We start from the raw sequence: 27,319 nt of genomic DNA, 5'->3' as shown, positions 1-27,319 counted from the left end.
AATTAAACTGTTCAGTTGCTTCATTGATTCTCAGTACACTCAGTAGTGTGGAAAAGGGTAAAAAAAAACATCTTCCTCCCGCCCATAGCATTTGCAATTTGCAATTGTACTGTTGTAAACTTTTAAAACATTTTAAGAGGCTCTCACCTCACTGAATCTCTGTGAGGCCTGTGCCAGCAGTGTCACATCTGTCAGCGCCGGGACAGGATTTGGAGCACTATGTCATCCGGTAACCCAACTTTCCTTGACAAAGTGATCTTGTGTATTCGAGGATCCTCTGCCCGAAAACTGCACCAACTTTTTCCACAGATTCGGAGTGGAACGCACACCCTGGACATCAAATGATAGATTCCCATTCAAGCAAATGCTGAGCCCAAACAAAGTACTGTAACACTGCCAAACAAAAGTGAAAAAGATTTTTAGGCTACTGGACATTGAATTGGTTTCTATTCTGATGAAGAACCAACACTGTAGCATTTTCTGATGTCGGAAATTGTCATGGGAAGTCTTCAGCTCTTTGTCAGTCAAGTCTCACAGAAATCGTCCATGATCTCAATAAAGTTAGAAAGAAATACACCATGACGGCACAGTGAAGATATTATGACTTGATTTAATTCCAGGAAAACCTTATATTGCACATGAATCCAAAATAAAATGATGTATAATAATATCTGGAATAACAAATGACCTGAGGCATGATGGATTCTAACCCACTGCAATATTTATTTTACATAGATTCATTTTAAAATTGGGAACTATAATTTGCCATCAATTCACTGTTTACCGTAACACCCAATTCAACTTGAAATGTAAAATGTTACTGGAGTCTTTTTTTTTGGCAGAAAGTAGTCTACAAAGTATAAATGAGAAGCCCAGCAAGGCATTATTTATAAGCTAGCTAGCTGTTAACGTTGTAGGTGAAAATTAAGCCCCAGTGACTCAACGTTATTCTTTGAGGCTCTGATCAATACATATAAACTCCTACAAACACTCAACCTCAATATTGGTAATACAATCTTTTTGAGGAGGTGGACCCTGTAAGACGGCATTTTGGACGCACGACTGTTACCATGACAACTGAAATAACTTTATTTTATTCAACTGTATTGGAAACACTGTGCTGGATTTAACGTTATGTGGGTTGATGACAAGCATTATTGTTGGACATCATATTATTCTGTAGTTATATGTTTTTAAAGGTGTTTGTGTGTGTATTGGGGGGGGTCACGACCCAGCGGATTGATACAAGCTAATGTCACCAATGACTTCAGTGTTGCAGTCGTTATATTTGAACACCAACAAAAATACAGCGCATTTTGTCTGAAGACTTTTTAGCCGTATATTTAAAGAGCAAAACACAGCGCTCGCGGCGGCATCGTTGGCTAAAAAAACAAGCAGATGCTGCAAGCTGAAAATCAGCAGTAGACTTAACTAGTCCCTCAGCGGATGAATCACGCGGATGTATATTGCAGTTGTAGGCCCCCTCAGCTGATGTGAAACTAGCAGGGGTAGAGAGAGAAAAGAGGAGCTGGTGCACTGTCTGTTACAACTACAACACTGGAACAAATAGGTAACATTATATAAAAGGTAGACATTTTCAGTGACATCTCGGCCAACAGTCACTCGGACCTTCGAGATTATTCAATATCGAAAAACATCGGAGGAATTATGACTCAGTGTTGCGAAAATATCTCGAATCCCGTTCCTGCTTTCCTGTTTTTTTGTGTCTAAAAGGTATCAGAGGCCATTTCTTTTTTGCTAGCTAGCGTTAACGTGCTAGCTGCTAGCTAGACAAATTGTTAATATATTGACAAAATGTTATAAAATTGTTCCCAGAAAGGCTGAATCCGTGTGTCGTAACGAGGCTGTTGTTTGTCAAAGGAATCCCATTAGCATTCTGTCGAGCTGGCAAAGCGTTAGCTAGCGACAACAAGGCTCGCTAATATTAATTAGTTCGCGTGCCAAGGTTAGCTGGTAATAGCAATAATGCTCTTGTTTGATTTGACAACGCTAAACGTCATCTACGTAACTGCCCGGCAGTAGCTAATTTGGTTTTGCTAAGGTCAGTAATTTTGTCAGCCGGACAGCTATCGTCATTAATTAACAATAAGTAACAATAGCTTCCCAAGCTAACAGCCAAGTGTTTATATTTGTCAGCCTACTGTTCGCGAGTGAACTCGCGAACATTCGCTATCTTATTTGGCTAAGCTAGCATTAGCTTGCTAATAGTTAGCATCGATACTTGTTATTCATGCCAAGATAGGCTACTTAGCTAAATTAGATGATTGGCGTTAATTTGGCCCTTTTTACCGAAATAGGAAGTATATACGTTGACACGTTGCTTGTTAGTAGCCAGCTTGTTTCTGTCTGGCTAAAATTAGCTACAACGCTAGCCAGCGCAGAAGCAGGCATTGGCCTTAAATCAGCTTAGAAAACAAGTGATCCCCATAGCTAGCTAACGTTAGCTAGCTATACTTGTGTACTCAACATTCGTTTGACAGTTCCTAAAAGAGTGAATACTGGATGTGGCCAGTTACCAAACGACTTGACAGTTGTGTATTATTGACTTTATCATCTCATCGAACCGTACAGAAGGTGAGCTAACTTGCGTGCGAGACATGTATGTTTTTTTTTTTTCTTCTTCAAACTTGATCGACAGCGAAACAGACTAATGTGCCATGGCAGTCAGAATACCAAGTTAGCTTATAGCCTGCTAGCTATATTACGTTAACGTTAAACCGCTTGCGACAGACGGACCTGCCGATGCTGCCATTTTCGATGTTTAAATTGGGTTAACTGAAGCTGACGGTTACTGGTCTTGACCGTTTAATAAAAACAATGACCGTTTCAAACCACAACAAGGTAGCTTTTAGCTATTCTAATGTGTCAATGCGTTTACTTTGGGGGCTAAAGACAGACAGACCGGTAACGTTACGCCGACTACGCATTTCCATGTAACCACTTTTAGCCAACGTAACTTTAACTAACGAGTCTCCGTGTGTATTTTCTAGCCTTTCGCATTGTCTTGCCGTAAAAGTGAAGATTCAGCGGGACAATGTTCGCTTTTGGGGATTTTACACGGATTCGACTAAGCCACTGTCAAAATGCATGGGACTTAGCTAAGACGTGAGTGGCTAAACATGCTAACGTAAATCGATGGTGATAGAGAACTACGTCAGAAATATAGGCCTCTGTAAATCATGGGTATACATTTGGAAACGGACTTGCTTGTTTTAATGGTGTAGTCTAAGAAACTTCCTACCGGCGAGTGTTACGAGCAGCCGATCATCTGATGTGCTTAACTAATCACATTATACGCGAGTGTGGTGCACCAGTTGTCAGAAGGGACGAATAAACAAAGACGAGGATGCACTGTCAGTGAAGGCCTAAAATGGCCCTGTGAGCTTGCCAAGTGTGGCGTATGTTATTATCAGTGATATCGTGATTTAAACCATAACGAAATGGGTTGATTAGTAATCTCTTTTTTCTGGATGAAAGAAGTATTTACCGTAGGTTGCAAATCATTAGTCATTGTCTATGACTTGATTAAATCATTCAGCTGTTTGTGTGTGTGTGTGTGTGTTCAAAATATATAACTCACTCCCGTTATCAGTACCCTCGTGTTATTGACTACTGATAATTATATATAAATTAGACATTTTCTTTCACACCCTGACGAAAATGATTACTACAATCTACATCAACCAGCTCTGTTGGTCGGGTATCTAAATGTAATGGTCATTTAAAGAATAGCAACAACTGTTAATTTTCAAAAGGATTTTGAATGGTCTTTGTGTGGTTTATTTGATTTGCAGTTTGCCCAATGGTAGGTTTATTTCAATTTGTCCGATATTTTTGTATTATTACTCAAACAAATCTGGTTGGTGTATTAATAATATAAAGGGATTTTTATGATTGTTATCTGGTGAATTTATGCCAGTTGTCCCTGTCAACGGGCTAAACTTACAAATGTATGTACATTTAAAAAAAAAGAAGAAAAAAAAGCAAGTTAAGTATACTTTGGGTTAGTATGATTTGCAGTCCAAAACAAACTACTCATTATACAAAACCGTTTAACTTCTTTATGATGTGCTGTCTCTTAAAACTATTATATTCTGATTTGATATACACTCTAATAGTCGATGTTTAAAGGTAATTTAGTGGTTTACTGTAAGTGGTTCATATAAATATACATTTAGTTGCAGATGGGAGAGTGAGATGGTGCTTGGAACAGAAACTGAGCTGTGTGGATCTCTAGTTTTTGTTTTTCAGGAAACATATTAGTCACTTAATGAAATCATTTTCATCATAGAAAAACTATCCTACAATAGTTACTGTGTCAACTGATTTGTCTCGTTCCTTGCTTTTGATCTTTGTGGCAGCCTGTGTTTGTGCCTAAATGACAAGTAGTGTCAGTGATAGGATTTGTCAGTAGTTTTCTGGTGGGAGTTTGTATCCTGTGACATACAATCTTAGGAAAATTGATGAGACAGTCGTTCCCCTGATCATCTCAAATGGGCTAGAGAGGTGTTCTTAATGGTACAAACGCTCAGTCAGCGGTCACCCACAGCACAGCAACTCATTTTAAACCACAGATAATGCGGTGGTTGTTGGAAAGATTAGATAAAAGCCATTGCATTTTGCTGGTATTCTTATGTTCTTTCTCTCTTTTGTTGCAGTGAATGGTAGTATCTAGAAAGGGTATGTCCCTTCAGGAGAGAGGTGCCAATGTCCAACCGGCCTAATTCCAATCCAGGGGGGTCACTGCGCCGTTCACAGAGGAACACTGCTGCGGCCCAGCCACAAGACCATACAGTCGCAGGAAGGTGAGTCTTTACTTTAAATCTCAATTCAAAGTAAGAGGCCGTTATCATGGTCTGTGGGGAACATTAGTTAGGGTTTTCTTAAAATAATGAGGTTTGTTTTAGTGGAGGAAGATAGGTACTTAGTTCATGGGTGGTGTTTCTCTGCAGTCAATTTGAATTTCAACATAATGCAAAATGTTTATACTGGCCTGTTTGATCAGACTGGAAGCTTATCTTGTGTTCTTTTAGCATAGTAAAATGATGATTAACTCTTGTTTTTCTTGCTACTCCAGATGTGTTAACGTAAGAGGTTATGCAGTCAAGCAAAAATTATTTGCGGACTGATCGAGGCTCTTTTTCTTTTTTAATTTGGCTTAATTACAGAAACCCACCATGTCCTTTTCTCTTTAATTTCCAACCTTACAGGTTGCAGTCAGAGCAGATAAAACATAAAGCAAATTCCCCACCTGAAAGTAGAAGACCTAAGGCTTCCAAAGCCTCAGCCAGCTCAGCCAGCTCAGCCACTGGCCAGTCCAGAGGCCACAGCTCAAGAAGGTACCCCTCCTCTCTACTTGGTGCTTATTGTGTGTGTGTGTGTGAGAGAGAGAATGTAGGGTTTGTACATTATTAAAGTGTCATACTAAGTAAAATTCACAATGAAGACAAACATACAGTATTGTACACGTTTTGGGTTTTGTTCTAAATCTGTACAATGAATGTGGCGTGTAATTAAATCACTACTCACAGTTTGAGGAGTTTTATAAGATGGTGTTTTTGTTGTCCCTCTTGGCAGAAGCGGTCTTACTCTGTCCGTGGCTTCATTTGTGTTGCAAGACGAGCCAGAGGCTGCTGGGACATCTGAGCAAGAACGACCCAGCCACCAGTCAAAGAGCGAAGGCGCCCGTGGGCTTAAGCGTAGCGAGGCTCCTGATCAAATCAGCACCTTTGCACCAACCCCTGCCAAGAAGTCCAAATCGGTCCCACCGCCCAGAGACAATACCTCAGAGACCAAGAAAGGCCCGGCTAAGTCCAAGAAGAGGCCACTTGCTTCAGAGGTACCTGCATTGTCAGGTCGAGGCCAGAGTAAGAAGAGCGGGGCCGCTGGGGCCTCACCAATCCAGAAACGGAAGAAAGCGGACTCCCTCCCCGGTCTAAGTAGCGCCGCTGGGTCCCTCCCCAATCGTACCGAGGGCAGAACTGCAAAACCCACCAAGCTGGCGTCTAAATCGGCCGCCTCAGCCAAAGCTGGGTGTAGCAACGTGACGGACTCCTCCTCCTCTGCCTCCACCTCATCCTCTTCCTCCACCACAGGCCCCAACAGCGCCACCACGCAGGGCGCCCGAGTCAAACAGGGAAAAGATCAGACCAAGGCAAGACGCTCTCGCTCCGCCTCAAGCCCCTCCCCTCGCCGTAGTACCCGAGACAAGGAGCAGGCTAAAACCGCCAGCTCTTCAAAATTTGAGTGGGCAGCGCGCTTCAACCCCAAAGTCAACCTGCCAAAACCCAAACTGTCCTTGCCCGGATCTTCCAAGAGTGAGACCTCCAAACCTGGGCCATCAGGATTACAAGCTAAACTAGCAAGTGAGTCACATTACCTGTGTATGGAGCCCCTCGATGGGTGCTAGAAATGCTCCTTTTACTCCACAGTCTGAGGCGACCTCTCTTTTACAGCATGCTGCGAGGGAAGGGTTTGTTTTATTGGGTTTCTAATTGTATAAAATGATTGAGGGGTCAGCACATTGTTTTTGCGTGCTTGAACGGAGGTGATAACTAAATGTCGCATGACATGTGATCTAAGCAGCATCACGGCATCAACTACAAAACCTTACTCTTAACCTTTGGGAGCTAGTATATTTGGTGTAACTGCTGCTTTTTTGATATACATTACATCATACCTCCACCACAGAGGTAAACCATGCAGATAAACGCTTTACTCTGAGAAATAAAATTGACAAATGAAGTAAATATAGTTCACTATATAGGGAATCATTTTGGACACAGCCAAAACCTTTTAATCCAGGCATCGGTCCTAATTTCTATGATGAACATGTATAAATGCAGTTGGTAACACTGCCTACAACATTGCATGTGTGTCTTAAATTTCTTGTCTAGCGCACATGTGGTGAGTGTGGGCTTCACTGAGCGGTTCAACTGGCTCAGATTTCGGACTTAAGTACCAGTAGCCTGACATTGGAGAATAGCTAATTGCATAAATACGGCTGGTCACTCAATAAAATAGTCTTCATTGTGTTATTTATATAGTCTAATGCCGACCATTAATCCATGGGCCGCACTGATGAATACTGTTAGTGCAGAAATCCTGAGTGATGTAAATATGTTCCAGCAACATTTTCCGATACCAACTCTGATACCTGAACTTGCACATTGGACCACGCAGTGTACCTTTCTGTTAAAACACATCTCCATTTTACTGTTGGGAGTTTCCACTGTAAAATATTGCCACTTTTGCAAGCTCTGTCTAGCGTTCCACTCTATGCTAGCGTAAGAGATGTGAAGGAAGTAAGATGGCCGCTCGTTAGTTCCGTCCAGCATCGATTTCGGAGCTGATGAAGCAAGTGGTTAAAAAGTGAGCCAACTTGCTTCTTCCACATATCTGAGTCTTCCACATGCAATCAGGTATGATGTACGACTCGTGTTGTTGCGCCTGTGTAGCATAAATGAGCTAATGAATGATATATCGTGATATCAGATTGATGCATAGACTTGCATACTTACTTATACCCAATCCAGCATTTTAGGCTGTATCGGAGGCATTTCTGATAATGGTACTGGAACAATGTTAGTTATGTTACAGTTTGTCTTTTAAGGTAGCATGGGTTCAGGTGTTTCTACCGAAGGTAGCATTTTGATCTTTTTAAGATATTTTTGGGATTATGCTTGAGAGTAATAATGAGCCATTAGTCCGCAGTGATTATCAGATAGTATTTTTGCTTGAAATGCCCATCCCTTACAGCTGCGGCAGTGTGAATGCTTGGTAACATGACTGAATTATTCTAAAGAGCTGGCTGTTTTGTTTCATGGACAAAGAGCTGATAAAGAGAGATATATTTTGTGGGGAAAAATAAACAGAAAACAGGTCATAAGTACCACCACAAAAATGAGCTGTTCTCTGGGACAGCAAAGGTTTAGCCCACATTTTCGCCAGAAGTAATCATGCGCTCAAGGTTTTTGGATATTATCGGAGCCCAGTTCCACCGATATCGATAGTCTGTAGAAACGTCCTACCTGCGCCAATTAATTAGCCAAATGGATTAATCTCTCGACCTCTATTATATATTCACGACATAATCATTTTTCTTATGGAAACGTTATATTTTTGTTGTTGCTCTCTGGTGGTGGAACTAGGTAATGGCAACAGTGTCTTTGTCATATACCATACTTGGCTCAGTAAAATCACACAAAAGAAATAAGTCGAATGTATTTAATGCAACAGTGTTAAACACAAACTAAGGTCTTCAATTATAATTCAACCAGGTCCAGTTAGAGAGAATTTCCTCATGCAAAGGTCCGGTACATCACAGTAATGTCTAACTGGCGTTATGATTTAGTCCAAAATATATTTAATTAGCCAATAGTTGTATCAGATGTCAGAGAGCTACAGTGGCTCACAGGTAATGTAAAAAAACGCAATATGCCAGAGTTTGATTTGTCCGCTCTGGGCTACTGTAGAAACATGGTGGACTCGGTGCAGAGAACCCACTCCCTATGTAGACATGAAGGGCTCATCTTTAGCAAACAAAACACACAATGATTATTCGTTTCAGGTGATTTATACACTGATGAAAATATAGTTATGAATATTAAATTCCATTTCTGCTTATAGATCTGCCAAAATACTGCACGCTAGCCCTTTTAAAGGGTATTGAGATTTGATACCCATCCCTTATTAGAAGAGGACAACATTGCAGGACACTAGGTCAGATACACCGAGATATTACAGTAGACATTTGGTGGGTAAGCTGTTGAGGTCAGTAAGGGGTTAGTCTGTTCTGGATAGGTGAGGCCATAGGAACTGAGGTGGGCTCTGCCATGGGCCAAAATGGAGAGACCCCTCCTAAGTTGGCGTAGCTTGTTGGCCCAGCAGCTGACCAGGGGTATGTCAGAGGGCAGGGAAGAACTCTCACTGCTTCTGTCAAGAGGACAGCGCTTCATATGTCTGTCTGCCTGCTTGTATCGCTGAACACGCATAGATTGCTACTTTCAGCTCTAATGGTGAGTAAGCGTTTACAATGTTTGCCTGTGATCCAATGATTCTGTATGGCTTTACATTGCATTTTTGGTCATGTTTGATGAGTGATGTTATGCTTCAACAATATTTGCGATCACATTGAATTGGCTCTTGATGGTTTTAGGTTTATTAGGAGTCACTGGTGTGTGTGGGATTAATGTTTTACCTGGTATAAGGTCAAATGAAGTCGGAAAAAAAGGAAATAATAGTTTTTATATCTTTAATTAATTTGGTCGTAACTTTCTCAATGTTTATTTTTGTACTACTGCATTATGAGTCACAGATCTAGCATGAAGGTTGCCCTGTTATAGGACCATGGCTTGGGTTACTATTAATACCCATCTCAGGGTAGGAAATTTACATATTTTTTAGGGGGCAGTTTTTGCCCCCACTGACTGAGATCCAGGGCATTTAAAAAAAATTGGGGGCACTTTTTGAAACTTGTGAAATAACATTCAACCTTTGTTCAAAATAATAAATATACTTATTTAGGCTTACAGAATATGAGCAATTGTCATCAAGTGGCAATAATAAGACTATTAGACAGTAGACCACAGATTCAAAGTGTTTTCTTAGATTTTTTTGAATAAAAAACAAACATAAATCAGACAATCATATTCAATTGATGGTTATTTATTATTATTACATTTTTTTAACTATTAACAATTATTAAGTCAACGATGCCTTGATTACATATACATCAGTCATTGTATGGAATTATTGTGAAAAATATTTTTGTAGCGCCATGAAATTTTTAAAAATGTGCCATTTGAAGGTACAAATTCAGTTCAGTTATTGCTTAGTAAAATATCTTAATTGACTGTCAGTCCGGTATTATTCATTAGCAACCCTCTAATCAAAGAATGAAGACACTTTACGCACAATTTAGGTGTATTTTCCCTTTAACTCACGAGATGCAGGTAGCATGTTTTATACTTAATGTGAATATAATTCATTTAATCTAATTTCCATGATGCAATATGTGTACTTTGTTGGCATCTCATTCTGAAAACCGGATGTTCGTCTGAAGAAACCGGATGTTGTCTCATGTTAATCTTTCTGCAAACTTTGCGAAGTCCTTCGCTCGCTCCCGATCTGTGCCGTTTGAATGTGTTTACCGTGAATTTCAGCATGTAGGTGCACTCAAATTTAAGTGTCTGCTGAGTTGACCGCAGTCTCAGGTCTGATTACGAAGCGCACATTTATTTGTTTAGAACGTTCGGTTCTTCACGCAACATCAGTCAAGGCGAAAATCAAAAACATTATATGGCAACTGGACCGGGTCATATAGGCTACGATGTTTTTGACAAGTTCGTTAAATTATCATTATTATTATTATTAGAGGACATTATGGGGGCATTTTTTTGCCCATCTCCTAGTGATATCGGGGACAACATTATATTTCTTAGTGGCAGTTTTGCCCTCGTGTATTTATGATGCTGACCCATCTAGTGAGGGGCTCCAAACCGGCAACACTAGAGCCTTTACTATACGGAAAGGTAACACTCAGAATCAGTCTGTGACCAATAATCATGATATGGACGGATATTTTCTGTTGTACCACAATAAGACTTCTTACTCTCTGAATCTTGTTGCCTGTGATGTTTATTGTAGCTAATTGACAAACAGCACAATGGTTTTGATTTTATGTTTGTCTATCCCGGTCAGAGGAACTTGCTGCCAGTGTTTTTTGCCCAGTCCATAGTTGGGTTATGTGTCACCTTTTTTTTCGCCGCAGATTTGAGGAAATCCACTAAGAAGCGCAGCGAGTCTCCCCCAGCAGAGCTCCCCAGCTTTCGGCGGAGCACACGCCAGAAGACCACGGGCTCCTGTGCCAGCACCAGGTACAGACCACAGCAATGACCTCATGTTCACTGGAGTATATTGATTCCTTCAATTTAGGAGTCTAAAGCTTCATGATTGGTGCTCACCAGTGAGTTTAAGCAACATCAACCCGCTAAACTCGGGTCGAGTTAATTTACAGCCGTGTTCCTTAGCTTGCAGTCTTCTTCTTCTGTCTTTACTTTGTCTTGGTGTGTTGCCACCAGGTGGTAACACTATTCACTATTCCACTGATCTACAGGTGTAGATCAGTGGAATAGGACTATGAATTACATCTCCCGCATGCATACGTGTGTATCCTTTTGCACATGAGCAAGAGGACAGAACAGGGACCCCTTCAAAGAAAAACCTCCATAGCGGTCAAAAACTCTCCAGGGAACCTGTGAGCTTTGTTTGACCCGGCAACAGTAGCCTTTGCTTATGTTGAAGAGACACTGAAAGCTGTATGATGCAATGTAGGATGTGAGCAATTCACCCTCTGTTTCCTATATAAAACCCTTCTTCCCCACTAAGGTGACGAAGCTGTGTCACAGAATAAGTAAGGGAATTGTTTAGATCATCTGGCCACAGCGTGTACTCCAAACAACCAACATCTTAAACTTTGAAATCTTCTTGCTCCAGAGTCTTCAATCTCACACTTTAGTCTGATCAAATGTACAACAGTATTATTAACATTCAGCATGAAAAAAGAAAATCCAGGGGAGCCACTGCTCTTTGTCCATTTGACTTAGAATGCACATCCTCCTTTGTGATTACGCTGCTGTCACTCACACTGTCGCTCTGTTTCTCGTATCGCAGTCGGCGGGGCTCAGGCCTGGGCAAGCGCGGGGCAGCCGACGCTCGCCGTCAGGAGAAAATGGCCGACTCTGACAACAACCAGGACGGGGCCAACTCGTCAGCCGCTCGCACCGATGAGGCATCACAAGGGGCTTCAGGTACCCATCATGCCACCTATTCATTTCCTGTTTGATCAAAATGTTTCTACTAAACCTGTGTGGGAATTAAACCTCTTCAAGCCCACAGGGGTTTTTAAGCTTTTCCTCGTAGTCAATTTTTTTTAATGAAATTCAGCCATCAACTTGAAAGACAAATTTGTTTCTTTACAGTTAACTTTTTCCGCTGTGAAATCTGATTTGATGTGTTCTGTGTCCAGCTTCAAGCTCAGTTGCCGGAGCAGTGGGCATGACAACCTCTGGAGAGAGTGAGTCGGATGACTCTGAAATGGGAAGGCTTCAAGGTACATTAACCCCCCCCCCCCCCCCCCCCCCTCAGATTTTACAGTCAATCGCTGCCGAGATTGACCATTTGTAGACTGTCACTTTGTGTCTGCATGAATGAATGTACGGGTGTTTCTGATCTTTAATGCTTTGGCTTTTGTATAGTTGCACTCTAAACTTTGCTGTTGTTGTCCCTATAGCCCTACTGGAGGCCAGGGGTCTCCCCCCTCATCTTTTTGGCCCCCTGGGACCCCGGATGTCACAGCTGTTTCACAGGACCATCGGCAGTGGAGCGAGTGAGTACACTGCCGACCTACTCTTGATATCGGTGTTCCTAACGTTTGGTAAATAACCGATGAAACGCGCTGCCCCGCTGTCCACAGGCTCCAAGGCTCAGCAGTTACTGCAGGGCCTGCAGGCCACAGGTGACGAGTCTCAGCAGCTCCAAGCTGCCATTGAGATGTGCCAGCTGCTGGTGATGGGCAACGAGGAAACACTCGGTGGATTCCCGGTCAAGAGTGTGGTGCCTGCTTTGGTTAGTCTTACTTTGTTTGGTCATTAACCTCTCTAGTATCTATTGATATTTGACTTCCACTATTCTGATCCCGTAGTAATACCAACTCAACTGTCGTTTTCACAGATCACACTGTTACAAATGGAGCATAACTTTGACATTGTGAGTATGAGGATCTTTTATCGCTGTAAATGTAGTCGTCTTTTGTGTTAGTCATTCATTGTCCTAATGATGCTCGTTTGCATGCCTTTGATCCGTGCACACAGATGAATCATGCCTCTCGTGCACTCACGTACATGATGGAGGCGCTCCCTCGATCCTCTGCTGTGGTGGTCGATGCTATTCCTGTCTTCCTGGAGAAGGTGAGACACCGTGCACTCAGTCTGTCCCTTAACGCGTGTTAATTCGCAGCGGTGGCTTTTTTTTTTTTGACATGCTAATGCCTTGTTTCACCTTCTACTGTGCAGCTTCAGGTGATCCAGTTTATTGACGTAGCAGAGCAGGCCCTGACGGCCCTGGAGATGCTGTCAAGGCGACACAGCAAAGCCATTTTGCAGGCTGTAAGTGGGTTTTTTTGCGCACTCTGAAAACATCCCATCTCTGTTTGCCACAATTATATACAGCAATCGTGTTATTTCCTCCCCTGCAGGGTGGGCTCGCTGACTGCCTCCTCTACCTGGAGTTCTTCAGCATCAATGCTCAGAGGAATGCTTTGGCCATCGCAGCCAACTGCTGCCAGAGCATCACGCCAGATGAGTTCCGCTTTGTTGCGGATTCTCTGCCGCTGTTGACTCAGAGACTCACACACCAGGTGCGTTATTCAATTTCTTAATTTTCATCCATATTTGGTGTTTTCTGTGCAAAAGAAGTTAAAACTGCGTCTAGTTGCACGACAAGCTGAAAAAACAGAGACACTTATGCTCTTCTAATGTACAACTGTTAACTTAAAGTGTTTTTTAGGGAAGTCGTACTACTGGTATAGTGTGTTGGTCAATCATTAGGAAATTTATCATTTCAACTCAAAAATGTAGCATTGCCACCGTTTATTCCTCCCCTGTATCATATCCTCAATAGGTTGTTCTTTAAATTGTATTTGTTCTTCAGTCATTTGTTTCAGTGTAACCTGATTTATGAATGGATTTTTTCACTAACCTCTCTTTCAGGATAAAAAATCTGTCGAAAGCACTTGTCTCTGTTTCGCCAGACTGGTGGACAACTTTCAACATGAGGAGGTTTGTGCCTCAATGGTTTGTAAGACTTACCACCACGTTTGCTGTTTTTCTGTTTGCCATTCCTGTGTTATCTCCATTTGCCATCCAACTCCACCGCTCATGCGCATGTGTGTTTCAATCGACAGAACCTGCTGCAGGAAGTGGCGTCACGGGACCTGTTGACCAACATTCAGCAGCTGCTGGTAGTGACTCCTCCGGTGCTCAGCTCGGGGATGTTTATCATGGTTGTGCGCATGTTTTCCTTGATGTGCTCCAACTGCCCCTGCCTGGCAGTCCAGCTTATGAAACAGAGTGAGTAACACACACACTAGGTCACACCCTTGCCACTCACTTATGCTGTCATGCATATTTTTATACATTGGTACTGTATGTACTTACGACACTTCTACTTAATGAATGAGATGGTTACTAGCTGGTGCAGCCTGATAAATATTTTGCAGGGGAAAAAAGGAAGTGTGGAATAGCAAAGGAAACTGTTTTTATTCCATGTTTCAAAATATTAAAAATGTAAAGCCCACTTAATTTTGCTAACAGTTACTTAGCCCCCATTGTCTTAGCAAACACTGGTAATTATCAAAATAGTTATTAACGACTCCAAAAGTGCCGATGGAACACCAATGTCCCTCTCACGGTCAGGTTGATCTCGCTGTCGATCAATGAATAATCTGAACAGTCACAAGTGGTTCTAACCCCTTTTTGTGTGTTGTTATAGCATCCAATCAACACTTGAGCATCAATTTGGTTGTGTCCCATTCTCCCTAAAGGGAAATTAGACTGTCCTTTATCAGAAGATCGGCAGTTTGATCCCCGACGGTGCTAGTCCATGTCGACGTGTCCTTGGGCAAGACACTTAACCCCAGGTTGCCCCCGGAGGCTGTGGTGTGTGAATGTTAGTCTGATGGGCAGGTACAACATGTGAATGACGTGCAGTGTTCGATGCTGTAAAAGCGCTGTAAAAGTACAACTCCATTTCTTTAATAACTGCCTCTTATTCATTGGTTTTGAAGCTTTAGTGAACTATTCATATTATAGGTGCCCTGACCCTTACGAAGTCGGAAAGTAAACGTACACTGATTAGTTGAGTTACTGTTTATGATCAAACACATTTGACACCTTCACAATGTTAGTAAAATGCATTTTGTACCATATTTCAGGAAAACGTGCGGTTTGTGATGAGGATCCATGACAGTACAAAATGTAGCTTGTAGCTAGCTGACGCCTATCAACTGACCTGTATTTGTGTGTGCAGGTGCACATGCTATACTGCACCTCAAAACATTTTCAACTTGAGCAGACAAATCTTTGCCTTTTATTTTAACCTTCTAGACCATATTCACGTCGGTTCACATCAACTCGCATCTCATTGGCTGCCTCTAAAATTAGCTTAGCATTCAGTCTCAGCCGCCTTTAGGAGAAGTGAAAGAGTATTACGTGTTAAAGGTGCAACAGGGCAGCTTACAGAAAATGTTTTTCTCACAGACATCGCAGAAACTCTGCGTTTCCTGTTGTGTGGCGCATCAAACGGCAGCTGCCAGGAACAGATCGAGCTGGTACCCCGGAGCCCCCAGGAGCTGTATGAGCTGACCTCACTGATATGGTAACTATTACTATCTATTAGCCTGACTTCTTTTCAGCACGTTATGGGTTAAGATCATGCAGGGCAATACGGCAAAAATATTGCAATTTGCATGATGGTTAAACTGAATTGGATAAAATGTCGTAGCCTTCTCAAACCACTCTTCTTCTTCTTCCAGCGAGCTGATGCCCTGCCTGCCCAGAGAGGGCATCTTTGCAGTTGATTTGATGCTGAAGAAGGGCAGCGCCCAGACGACAGAGGGAGCGATCTGGCAGTGGAGGGATGACCGTGGACTGTGGCACCCTTACAACCGCATTGACAGCCGCATCATTGAGGTATGAGTGAATCACCCACATTCTGTATTAATGATCTGAAATCATAATAGCTGGCGATATACATAGTGATATGTTGTATTTCAATCATCAGTATTTTTGGTCAGTCATTCTGGACCTCGTCAAACTAAAAGTTAATTATCTGACTGATGAATAATGGATTTAATCAATTAAAATGTTGCATCACAGTACTTGACAACATCCAGTCTTATTTACAGTGCGTCATCCTCTCTCAATACATTTACACACACACAAATATTTGGGGCTTCCCCGTATGGAAAACTGATGTTGGGTGGTGATTATCTTGCCCTGCAGACAGCACACCAGAACGGGGAGGATGAGATCAGCTTGTCAACCCTGGGCCGTGTGTACACAATTGACTTTAACTCTATGCAGCAGATTAATGAAGACACAGGAACAGCACGTGGTATCCAGAGGAAACCCAATCCTCTTGCCAACCCTAACACAGGTAATACAGACCTTTTCAAATACCATTTGTGTGAAGATGACAGTGCGTAGCATGTGATAAAATAAGAGGAACCAGAAACGCTCACCGTCGAGGGCCCGATGTTGTGAATGTTTTGTAGCCTGCTCTACTGAGTACGATGGCGACTGTAATCGGCTTGGAGTCACAACAGTGACCCAGTTTCATGGCAAAAAAAAAAGTGGAAAAGAGAATGAATTGTTAATTACAGTAATTAGTTGTGATTTTATGATCAGGTAAAACACCATACATTTACTGCGTGCAAGTCAGTGGAATTGTGTCACCAAATTCTGTGTGGTGGAGGAGATCAGCCTGACCTGTTCGCTGTCTTTCTCCAGGGAGTCACCAGGAGGTTCGTCGAGAGGATGCACGAGCACAGTTAATGAAGGATGACCCTGAGCTGGCAAAGTGCTTCATCAAAACCCTGTTCGGGGTCTTGTATGAGGTGTACAGCTCGTCGGCCGGCCCCGCTGTCAGACACAAGTGCCTTAGAGCAATCCTCAGGATAATCTACTTTGCTGACGCAGAGCTGCTGAAGGATGTGCTGAGGAACCATGCTGTGTCCAGGTATCCGTTCACTGGTGGATTACTGTTAACATTGACATTAAAACCAGCTCAGAGGGTTTCCTTAAATTAAGTGAATAACCTTGTAGTATTTTTAAGGCACTAGGAAATTACTGGTGCAAGTCTTTAATCTATTTTTTTATTTTATTTCTACAGTCACATTGCCTCCATGCTATCCAGCCAGGACCTGAAGATTGTGGTGGGTTCTCTTCAGATGGCTGACATTCTCATGCAGAAGCTGCCGGATGTCTTCAGTGTCTACTTTAGAAGAGAAGGTAGCGTATAATCCAATGAAAAACTCAAATCCTCTACATGACTGTGACAGATACATGACAAACATGCTTTGACGGTGCAGAAGACTCACCTCTGCTGCTTCAGCTCCATCCTAAGGCAAACGCTGTGTATTGTGCTATTGTTTTGAAGGATTTATACAATTTCTGTCCCTCTGCATTCTCTCCCAGGTGTGATGCACCAGGTGAAGAACCTGTCAGAAACTGAGAGCTTTCTCGTCACTAGTCCCCCGAAGGCTTGCCCTAGTAGTACTGCCAGTTTGTGCACCACCACCATCAGCACTGCATCCACCACATCTGCGAACAATGCAACTCCTGATCTGGGCTCACCCAGCTTCCAGCACAGCATGGACGACTCACTGGACCTCAGCCCACAGGGGTGAGTGTGTGGCTTCGGTTTGCCTGGTTACAGACTTATTTAAAAAAAAAAGTGTTTCTAGTACAGGCTACAGTGCTAGTGTCCACACTGGCAACTATCCTCATTAACACAACATGCATTTGCATCCTGTGTTGAATCACCCAAAAACAGTTTTTAAACAGTTTTCTTGCCTGACAATTAGCTCCACACGTTCACTTGAAGATAGTAAATTACATGCATTGCTTAATAAGTACACAAATAATGTCTGATAGGCTCAATGTATACTGATGCCTCCCCCAAGAGTGTTATAGTAATTACTTTCTCCTCCATCAAGGCGGTTAAGTGATGTCCTGAAGAGGAAACGGCTTCCTAAAAGAGGGCCCAGGAGGCCCAAGTACTCTCCCCCAAGAGATGATGATAAAGTCGACAATCAGGGTGAGTTAACGTGTTGCTGTCCCTGTGTATGTGTGATGTTTAAACATCCCCGCTAGGGGCTTTTTAAATACTACTTTGTGGACTTTGATATATTTTTAACCCATGGATAACCCTCCTAATCTACCCTTTGGGTTCTTTACAGCCAAGAGCCCTACCAGTACTCAGTCACCCAAATCATCCTTTTTGGCCAGTCTTAATCCCAAGACCTGGGGCAAGCTGGGAGCCCAGACCAACAATGCCAACTCTGAGCCCTCACGCACAGCGGGAGTGAGTGGCCTGGCAAGGGCACCGCCCAAGGACTCTATTTCTAATAACCGGTACGATGATGAGTTTCCACTCCGCTGTTATTCAAATTGTGCTCTTCTTCTTGTATGTTAAGTGCCAGTGATTATGAGGGTAATATGTGTTTACTCTATGTAATCGGTGAATTGTTTTTGGGGTTTGTAGAGACAAAATAAAAGCCTGGATCAAGGAACAGGCGAGTAAGTTTGTGGAGCGCTACTTCAATTCTGAAAATGTGGATGGCAGCAACCCTGCACTGAATGTACTGCAGAGACTTTGCACAGCGACTGAGCAGCTCAACCTGCAGGTAACTCATCCACGCTGAGATAATAACATTCACTACGAACTTAAGGATATGTATGGTTGTTTTAGATGTTGTCCTTTAAGTTGAAATTGAAATCTGGTGATGTGTTTTGTTCCCGTTTCCCAGGTTGACGGTGGTTTGGAGTGCCTGGTGGAGATCTCCAGTATTGTGTCAGAATCTGACGTGTCGTCTTTTGAGATCCAGCACAGCGGGCTGGTGAAGCAGCTCCTTGTCTACCTGACCTCCAACACCGACAGGGACTTGCTGAGCCGCGACGTGCGGCTCAAGAGGTTCCTCCATGTGTTCGCGAGCTGTCCGGTGAGAAACTAGACTACATTTTAAAGACTTTCATGACTTTGGCAGTCTGGATGGTCAGAGTTTGATTTTGTTCCTCTCTCGTTTGGTTTGCAGGTTCAAGGAATGGAGCCTGTAGGTCGCCTGGACCCGACAGAGAACGGCCCGTACCTGGCACTGGTGCACAAAATGAACAGCTGCCTGAGCCAAATGGAGCAGTTCCCCGTCAAAGTGCACGATTTCCCCAGTGGCAACGGCAATGGCAGCAGGTCTGTGGCTTTATTTTTTGAATGTTTTGATCAAAATAACTATTTCAAACACTTTTGATTGGTTATGAAACTGTATGGTTTGATATACGTTTAAAACCTGTTTCTAAATGCATCTTTCCAGGGGCTCTCAGGCACTGAAGTTCTTCAACACACATCAGCTCAAGTGTCAGCTGCAGAGACACCCAGATTGCACTAACGTTAAGCAGTGGAAAGGCGGCCCTGTGAAGATAGACCCCCTGGCCCTGGTGCAAGCCATTGAGAGATATCTCGTTGTGAGAGGTGAGGGACTGTAGTAGATTACCGTGTGCCTCCTGTAAGACACCATCAACCGGGGATTCTCCTACGGCACCTGTTGTTCCTCCACATTCTCCAAAAGTTTTCATTCAGTGTTACATTAAGTGTTTCTTTAGCTGGGTCGCTAAATGGACATCTTGTTTGTACAGGTTACGGCCGAATCAGAGAAGAGGATGAAGACAGCGATGACGACGGTTCAGATGATGAAATCGATGAATCCCTGGTACGTGATACCGTTAATGCTAAATGAGGCCCATTTTTCAATCACACACCCTGAATCCTATTGACTGCTAAGTCCTGCAACCGCTTCAGTATTATCAATAAACCACATGTTATTCATCGGTTACCACAGGCGGCGCAGTTCCTGAACTCCGGTAGTGTGCGTCACAGACTACAGTTCTACATCGGTGACCACCTGCTGCCGTACAACATGACCGTGTACCAGGCTGTACGGCAGTACAGTCTTCAAGCAGAGGAAGAAAGGGAGTCGACGGACGATGAGGCGAACCCACTTGGGCGAGCTGGCATCTGGACCAAAACGCACACAATATGGTAAAATGCTTCTTTTGTTTTTTTCTTGCAGAGCTCTTCTGCCTCTAAATTTGTCTGTTTTGCATCTTCCAACTTTCTTAACCTTCACCGTCACTTTTAAAACAGAAGAGCACTGTTTTTTTGTTTTCTGAATGTCATTAGCCAGTCCTTGAAGGGTCAGAGAAATATAAACAATGTATCATCATTTACGCTAGTGGTGTCTCGCCATGCAGATTTATTTTGAAATACACTCTACAGCGCAGTGGGGAGTGCACAGTAGGTGATTAACACACATACTCGACAACAGTCGGAATTGCAAATGCTTATTGGCCTCAGTGCGTTTCCTCCTTGACATGTTCGTATACAGAGTCGTGTCACATGCTCGTCAAAGCGCTCGGAGACATAACGTCCCTTCTTACTTCCTGACAGGTATAAGCCCGTGAGAGAGGACGAGGACGGCAGCAAAGACGCTGTGGGTGGAAAGAGGGGTCGAGCACAGACTGCTCCCACCAAAACCTCTCCTCGCAACGCCAAGAAGCAGGATGAGCTGTGGCATGGTGGGAGCCCAACTATCTCGTAGTGAAGGAAGCACATGCTTTGATCACACAGCTGCTGATCGTTTGTCTGAATCGTCACTCCTGTTAATTCCTGTCTCTTCCAGATGGCGTGTGCCCCAGCGTCGTCAACCCCTTAGAGACATACCTCACTTCGGAGCCTCCAGAGACCATAACCTTTGATGACCCCTCTTTAGAAGTCAACCTGCTGCTGAGGGTCCTGCACTCCATCAGTAGATACTGGTTCTACTTGTACGACGTAAGTCTGTCCTGAAGAATCACACGAGGAAGGCAGTGACTTGTAGTCACTTTGTTGTGTGTGGAAGTAACATGACGATATGTAATATTTTCTGGTTGTTTTGCAGAATGCCGTGTGTAAGGAGATCATGGCGACCAGTGAGTTTATCAACAGTAAGCTGACCGCCAAAGCTAACCGTCAGCTGCAAGACCCGCTGGTCATCATGACGGGGAACATCCCGACTTGGCTCATTGAGCTCGGAAAGACCTGGTAAATGCTTCATACTTAAGACCAAAAGGAGGAGTTAGTTTTATCTGTCACCTGTGTTCTTGGCTGCAGAGTTAATATTGGTGTTGATTGTTGGCTAAAATGACTTTGTTCTAACAAACTTTCTCTCTCTCTACAGTCCGTTCTTCTTCCCCTTTGACACCCGGCAGATGTTGTTCTACGTAACTGCCTTCGATCGCGACAGAGCCATGCAGCGCCTACTGGACACAAACCCTGAGATCAACCAATCAGATTCCCAGGACAGCAGAGTTGCACCGCGTCTTGACAGGAAGAAGGTACAATGTTTTGTGTTCTATTGAACTGGAAGCCATCTGTTGTACACAGTGTGTCTGTGTATCTAAATGGCCTTTTTATGATTGTTTGGATCTTTTTCTGATTTGAAATGTCAACATTTTAGGACCTATTTTTGTTTTTAAGTACAGCTCTTAAACTTAATTTCTTTCCGCCCTCATCTTGTGTTCAGAGGACGATAAACCGCGACGAGCTGCTGAAACAGGCCGAGTCAGTGATGCAGGACCTGGGCAGCTCCAGGGCAATGTTGGAGATTCAGTATGAGAACGAGGTATCTGTTATGTTAAAACCGAAGGATGACTTGCACTTTGGTGCAATAAAATGCTTCTATTTATTTTTTATAGAAGTGATTCTCATCTTTTACTCTTCCCCCAGGTCGGCACAGGTCTTGGCCCCACTCTGGAGTTCTACGCTCTGGTGTCTCAGGAGCTCCAGCGGGCTGATCTCGGCCTGTGGAGGGGCGAAGAGGTCACACTGGCCAATCCTAAAGGTAGGAACCTTCAGTCTCACCGAGAATATGATGAAAGCATGTCGTGCTAGTGTTAGCTTTGACCTTTCGCTCACAACGTGAGGCACGGCCACAGTGGAATGTACTTATTTTAAATGAAGAGCTCTTTGTCCCGGGCTGATCTTGTGTTTGGGATGGTGTGTGATTGGTCAGACGTTTATAATATTTCACTCTAAATATGATTGCACTAACCTTAGATTTAAATGCTTTGGTGAAAGTGTATATTGATATGTATCTAGTGATTTTACTCTGACCATACTTGTGTCTCTGCCCAAACAGGAAGCCAAGAGGGAACTAAATACATGTTTAGCTCCAAAGGACTGTTTGCTGTTCCCTTCGGCAGGACAACCAAACCAGCACACATAGCCAAAATCAAAATGAAGTTCCGCTTCTTAGGGAAGCTGATGGCCAAAGCCATCATGGACTTCAGATTGGTAAGCGCCTCTATTTTCTGTTCCGTTTCTTAAATCCAGCAGTAAATTGATTTCGATCTGTTGCAGTCAAAGCTTTCAGGCATGATCAAGGTGTCTGCTGGCAGTCGGATACATTGTTGTTGTTTGAAATATTTGTCCTAATTTATCGGTCAGCATTGGAAACATTGCGTAGCTTTTCATGCACGTTTTCATTTGAACTTTCTGACTTTCTGAACCACTTTCTCGCTCCTTCTCCTAGCTGGACCTGCCTCTGGGGCTGCCCTTTTATAAGTGGATGCTCCGGCACGAGATGTCCATCAGCTCCCATGACCTGGTGAACATTGACCCCGGTGTGGCGAAGTCCATCCAGCACTTGGAGGATATTATCCGGCAGAAGAAGAGGTTGGAACAGGACCGATCACAGGTGAAGCACGGCACAGAGGACTTCATGCAGCGTTTTCACGAAAGCATCTAAAAGTCTATCATTAGGCTCCATTATAGTCCTGAGATACAATGGTGTTCTCTCTGTGTTTGTGTGCAACAGACGAGGGAGACCCTACAGCAGGCCCTGGAGAGCCTGAGCATGAACGGCTGCTCAGTGGAAGACCTGAGTTTGGACTTCACTCTTCCAGGATTCCCGAACATTGAGCTGAAAAAGGGCGGCAAAGACTTTCCAGTCACAATCTATAACCTGGAGGAATACCTCAGGGTATGTGAAATAGTCTGTTCTCGCAAACAGTCACTGTTTCATACTTTTTGTTGGTCTTGGTATTGTTCCTCTTATAAGGCTGATCTTTTCCGTTTTTCTCCTCTCTCCCCCCAGCTGGTGGTGTACTGGACTCTAAATGAAGGAGTGTCCAGACAGTTTGAGTCATTTAGGGAAGGCTTTGAATCCGTCTTCCCCCTGCATCACCTGCAGTATTTCTATCCAGAGGAGGTAGGCACATTTCATTGCAACTGACAATATGATTCGGTCAATAGAAACATCTGCAGCTACATCAACTTTTGAACAATCACGCAAAAGTCAACAGAAATATTAGTTGGTCCACACGTTCCTTCATTGTCTCTCCTCTCCTGCTGTAGCTCGACCAGTTGCTGTGCGGCAGTAAATCAGAGACGTGGGACGTCAAGACGTTGATGGAGTGCTGTCGACCGGACCACGGCTACACACATGACAGGTGAGACCAAGCTCTTCATTTATAATAGAGCACCATTGCAGCACGGGTGCAGACTGTCTGTCTCAGTAACTTTTGTCTCGAGACAAATGCTTGACGTGTATTTCCTCCCGTGTATTTGCAGCCGTGCAGTACGGTTCCTGTTCGAGGTGCTGAGCAGCTTTGATGCCGAGCAGCAGAGACTCTTTCTGCAGTTTGTCACAGGAAGCCCCAGACTGCCTGTTGGTGGTGAGTCAGCACACAAACACTTGACATTAAGCCTCTTCAGCCTTTTGACAAGTAGTTGAGGTGTTGCGCGATAGCCAAATCTGACTTGTTTGAAATGGAAAATGTAGGCCTGCTTAAAAATAAATCAAATCAACAAGGATTTGGGCAATTAAACACAAAAAAAATCTAAATATCTAAATGTTGTATTTTTACTTTATTGTCATATATAGGGTTTATTTACATGAAAACACTTCACCAAAACTACATTTTATAAGATTACATTTGAATGCCTGATGATATCGCTGTACTTTTCCTTCAACCAATACAAATTCTTACTGTTTGGAGCCTGAAGGCACCATAATGTAACTAAATTCAACCTCTATTAATGTTAGCTCCGTTATAAGCAGGACTGTGTTAGAGAGGGACTCTGTCACTGTGATTACTTTGAGTAGCAAACATGGAAATTACTGACAATACAATGGGCATACATGTCTGATTAAGTTCGTTGTTATTTAGCCAAGGACTGTGCTGCCAACGGCTAACGTTACCTAGCTCTCCTCATGTCTCTAACTTTGCCCGACATCTGGCTCCTGTGTCTCAGGTTTCCGGAGCCTGAATCCCCCTCTGACGATTGTGAGGAAGACATTCGAGTCAACAGAGAACCCGGATGACTTCCTCCCATCGGTCATGACTTGTGTCAACTACCTGAAGCTGCCTGACTACTCCAGCATAGACATAATGCGAGAGAAACTGTTGATTGCGGCCCGCGAGGGCCAGCAGTCTTTCCACCTGTCCTGATCGCTCCACATCTCACATTCAAATGCCTTCTACAGCGACTGAAATCACGACTTCCTTCTTAGTTTTTTGTAACCACATACATCAAGGCTACATGTACGGCCTTCTTGTTAGAGAAAGCAGCTTGCAGAAAAATTAAGACTTTAAATATATATTTGCTGCCCCCGGTCTCTCAAAAAAACCATCAAAAAAAAAGTGGGAAAGTGTTCCATGACTCACAGAACTTAAAATATAAAAAAGAGAGTAAAACTTATATCAGTAGTTGAGTAATGTTAAAAAAACATAAAAAAAAAACATCTGGGTGACATTTTAAATTGCATTACTATGTGATATTTAAAAAAAAAAAAAAGGGGGGGATATCTCCTCTCCAGAGTGGGGGACAACGTCACTGGGCGTCAGGGAGGGGAGGGCAGGTGGTGGGGGGGGGGATCCATCGAGCAAGCTAGGTTTACTTTAGCTCCAAAGATCATTTGTACAGACAAATTTGCAGACTTTGCCCATTCTACACATTTGATAGAATAGCTCTTTGTTCTCATGTCTCTTCCTCTCAGTTCGTCTGTTCGCATTCTGTTCTGTATTATATTGACCCCAGTTTGTGTGTCGCATTTTGGTTAGGCTTTCCATCCCCCCCCCCCTCCCTCCCTCCCTCCGTGTGTCTTTGCTTCAAGTTGTGGAAAAAGGAGAGTTGCCGTTGGTTGAATGCAGGTAGTGATGAGCGTATATTATCTTTTTCTTTCTCTCCCCTCTACCCATGTTGAGATTGTGTTCTGGCCTCCTTTATAATAGAGCGCTTCAGCTCAAATGACGAGTTGTAACCATGTGTTGGAATTTTGTTTTGCTCTTATTTTGATAGAGTTGGTGTCTTTCTGTTGGGCCCTACCGGATGTGTAGGGTTATCTTGGTAGACCAAGCTCTGAGCAACCCTCAACACATAATGTAGCTGGGCAAAAAAAAATTGGCTGGTCTCATTTTATCGTTTCATGGCCAGACAGCATTTCAAGTTCATCTACGGAATAAAGTTTATATGCAGTTTCACACCCTCTTTGAGGTGCGAATGTCTGCTTTACCCCCTTTTTTATTTTTTTTTATTTTCTATGTCGTCTTTATTTCTTGCTGTAGTTGATAATTATTATTTTCTTTGCACTGCTGGCTTGGAACAAACCGTGGTGTGCACCTGCAGTCAGTGGCCAGGGGAGGTCGCCACTGTATGTTCTCCTGGCCCAATCGTTCATGTGCTGGTTTCTAAGATCTGCAATAATTTACTGCATCAGGTTCATGTTTTTACCTGAACATAAATAAAGTAACTGTTTGACTCATCTTTGTCCTTTTTATTTGTCCACTGCCGCGCCGTGTTGCGCTAATGAATCCTTCACAGCTGGTTGAACTTTTTAGATACTGGACAGTTTTCAGTAAAGCTGGTCATTAATCGGTTAAGGATAATTCGGGCAAGTCTTGATGCACTCTTCTTCCTGAGCTGGACAGGATGAGGGAAGTGGCCATGGGAGAAGGTGACGAAGGTGATTTATTTCGACTTACCTGGAATGTTGCCCTTTAGGTCTCAGCAGGGTTTAAACTCGGCCTCCAAGGTGCATCGTTACCACCTCTGTGTTCCCAAACTCTGAAACAACAGAAAGCTTAGCCTTGGATTTAAGATTCCATAACGTGTGTGTAGGTGTTGCAATAACTGACTACAAAGTGATTCGTCCATTTATAATAGAATATTCAACTTTATTGTGAACTTGTGACGAGCCAAATGGAAACGCTGAGACTCATTTATAATTTCCTAGACTAAAGTGTGTGAACCAGCATCAGACTCGGGGAGGTAGCAGTCTGCTGCAGCACTGTGAGCTGCAGTGGTGTAAGGTGACAGATCCATTGCATCTTGGGAGGACTCTTTATGGAAATGGGGAAAGTTGAGTCCGCAGTGTTAACCACCAGGGCTTTATATTGATCTGACTGAAACATGCAACTCCTTCAGCTGAATAAATTGAGGTTGTAAATCAAACATCCACCCTTGAGTCTGATGGAGAAAAGAAGACGAGGTCAGGGCCTGATGAGACTTCTGCTTCTTATCGAAGAGAATGGAAGGACGTTTATGTTAGAAATGCAGGTTGAATTGATCCGTATTCACTTTTTTTGTTGTCTCTTCGTCTTAATATATGATTAGGAAACTTTCCATATTAAAACTTAAGGGGCACGCCATTGATTTAATACAGCACTTCCATAAAGTTGGGGGACTTCTGAGAAACAAATCTGATGTTTAGTCCCTTGTTCAAAGGATAGGCTCCCAGTGTTTCAACAGCCTGATGCTGGTGTACATTACACACTGTTTTTATCTGCTGTTATAATCCCCATGTGAATGTTCATTAAGAGATCGTGTCTTTGTTTGAGAGATGAGCGACAGACTCAACAGTCCTTGAGCAAAAAAAAAACACAGGTTTATTGAAAATGTGCACCAGCCTTCAGTAGTCTTGCGTTAATGAAATCAAGTGGGTGTCTTCCATTGTTTCAAGAAAGACTTTTGCAAACCTACACTTTAAATAAAGCTTAAAAACTGCTGGATCCCATTCAGTGCCTCACACAGTGCAACTCTTGAGCATCTCTTCTCAGACTCCCTGCCTTGAGTCTTTCAATCTCCAAAAGTCAAACCTGAGTTGTTTCTGTTCAAAATGTGTAATCTCCAGATAACAAGTCATGCCACTTGTCTCAAACTATTACTAGTGACTTCTAGATGTAATATGTAAAAGACTGCCCCTTTTTTAAAGTTCAATGAAGCATTGCATCAGATTAGGGACTTCAGGGAAAATCCACCCCAAAACAGAACTCATATTATGACCTAACCAACAACCTAAAGCACGTCTTTGTCCTGAATTTATACCCATAAACAGAAAATATATCAACATGTGTGCTACTTTCAACTTCTATGTGAAGATGTTCTCTCTCAACCTTGGTCATCACGTCATAGTTCCCTGCTCTTA

General features: G+C 43.1%; 1 protein-coding gene across 6 annotated transcripts; it reads left to right on the top strand.

Annotated features, from left to right (window-relative positions):
- Nucleotides 1-1,492: 1,492 nt before the first annotated feature.
- Nucleotides 1,493-25,658, top strand: trip12 (thyroid hormone receptor interactor 12). Of its 6 annotated transcripts, none has more exons than XM_079272356.1 (42): nucleotides 1,493-1,570; nucleotides 4,680-4,826; nucleotides 5,232-5,360; nucleotides 5,599-6,386; nucleotides 10,793-10,898; nucleotides 11,695-11,831; nucleotides 12,050-12,133; nucleotides 12,314-12,409; nucleotides 12,497-12,648; nucleotides 12,754-12,789; nucleotides 12,894-12,989; nucleotides 13,095-13,187; nucleotides 13,277-13,438; nucleotides 13,791-13,859; nucleotides 13,985-14,150; nucleotides 15,339-15,456; nucleotides 15,614-15,770; nucleotides 16,164-16,236; nucleotides 16,590-16,818; nucleotides 16,972-17,090; nucleotides 17,277-17,484; nucleotides 17,798-17,898; nucleotides 18,041-18,215; nucleotides 18,346-18,487; nucleotides 18,611-18,802; nucleotides 18,896-19,047; nucleotides 19,169-19,326; nucleotides 19,491-19,564; nucleotides 19,694-19,893; nucleotides 20,302-20,429; nucleotides 20,534-20,685; nucleotides 20,792-20,934; nucleotides 21,071-21,227; nucleotides 21,416-21,514; nucleotides 21,619-21,733; nucleotides 22,031-22,185; nucleotides 22,424-22,588; nucleotides 22,709-22,873; nucleotides 22,988-23,101; nucleotides 23,248-23,342; nucleotides 23,464-23,567; nucleotides 24,148-25,658. In XM_079272356.1, exons 2-42 carry the CDS (start codon nucleotides 4,729-4,731, stop codon nucleotides 24,342-24,344), a joined length of 6,099 nt encoding a protein of 2,032 aa, XP_079128482.1. In that variant the 5' UTR covers nucleotides 1,493-1,570; nucleotides 4,680-4,728; the 3' UTR covers nucleotides 24,345-25,658. The 6 variants fall into 6 exon arrangements, with proteins under 6 accessions (XP_079128482.1, XP_079128479.1, XP_079128481.1 ...); XM_079272353.1 differs by having other exon boundaries at nucleotides 16,083-16,236; XM_079272355.1 differs by having other exon boundaries at nucleotides 13,791-13,874; nucleotides 16,167-16,236.
- Nucleotides 25,659-27,319: the final 1,661 nt, after the last annotated feature.

Source organism: Melanostigma gelatinosum, assembly GCF_949748355.1.
Source record: "Melanostigma gelatinosum genome assembly, chromosome: 7".
NCBI classification, from domain to species: Eukaryota; Metazoa; Chordata; class Actinopteri; order Perciformes; family Zoarcidae; genus Melanostigma; species Melanostigma gelatinosum.
Note: the sequence above shows the minus strand (reverse complement) of the source record. Positions and strands in the feature narration are given on the sequence as shown.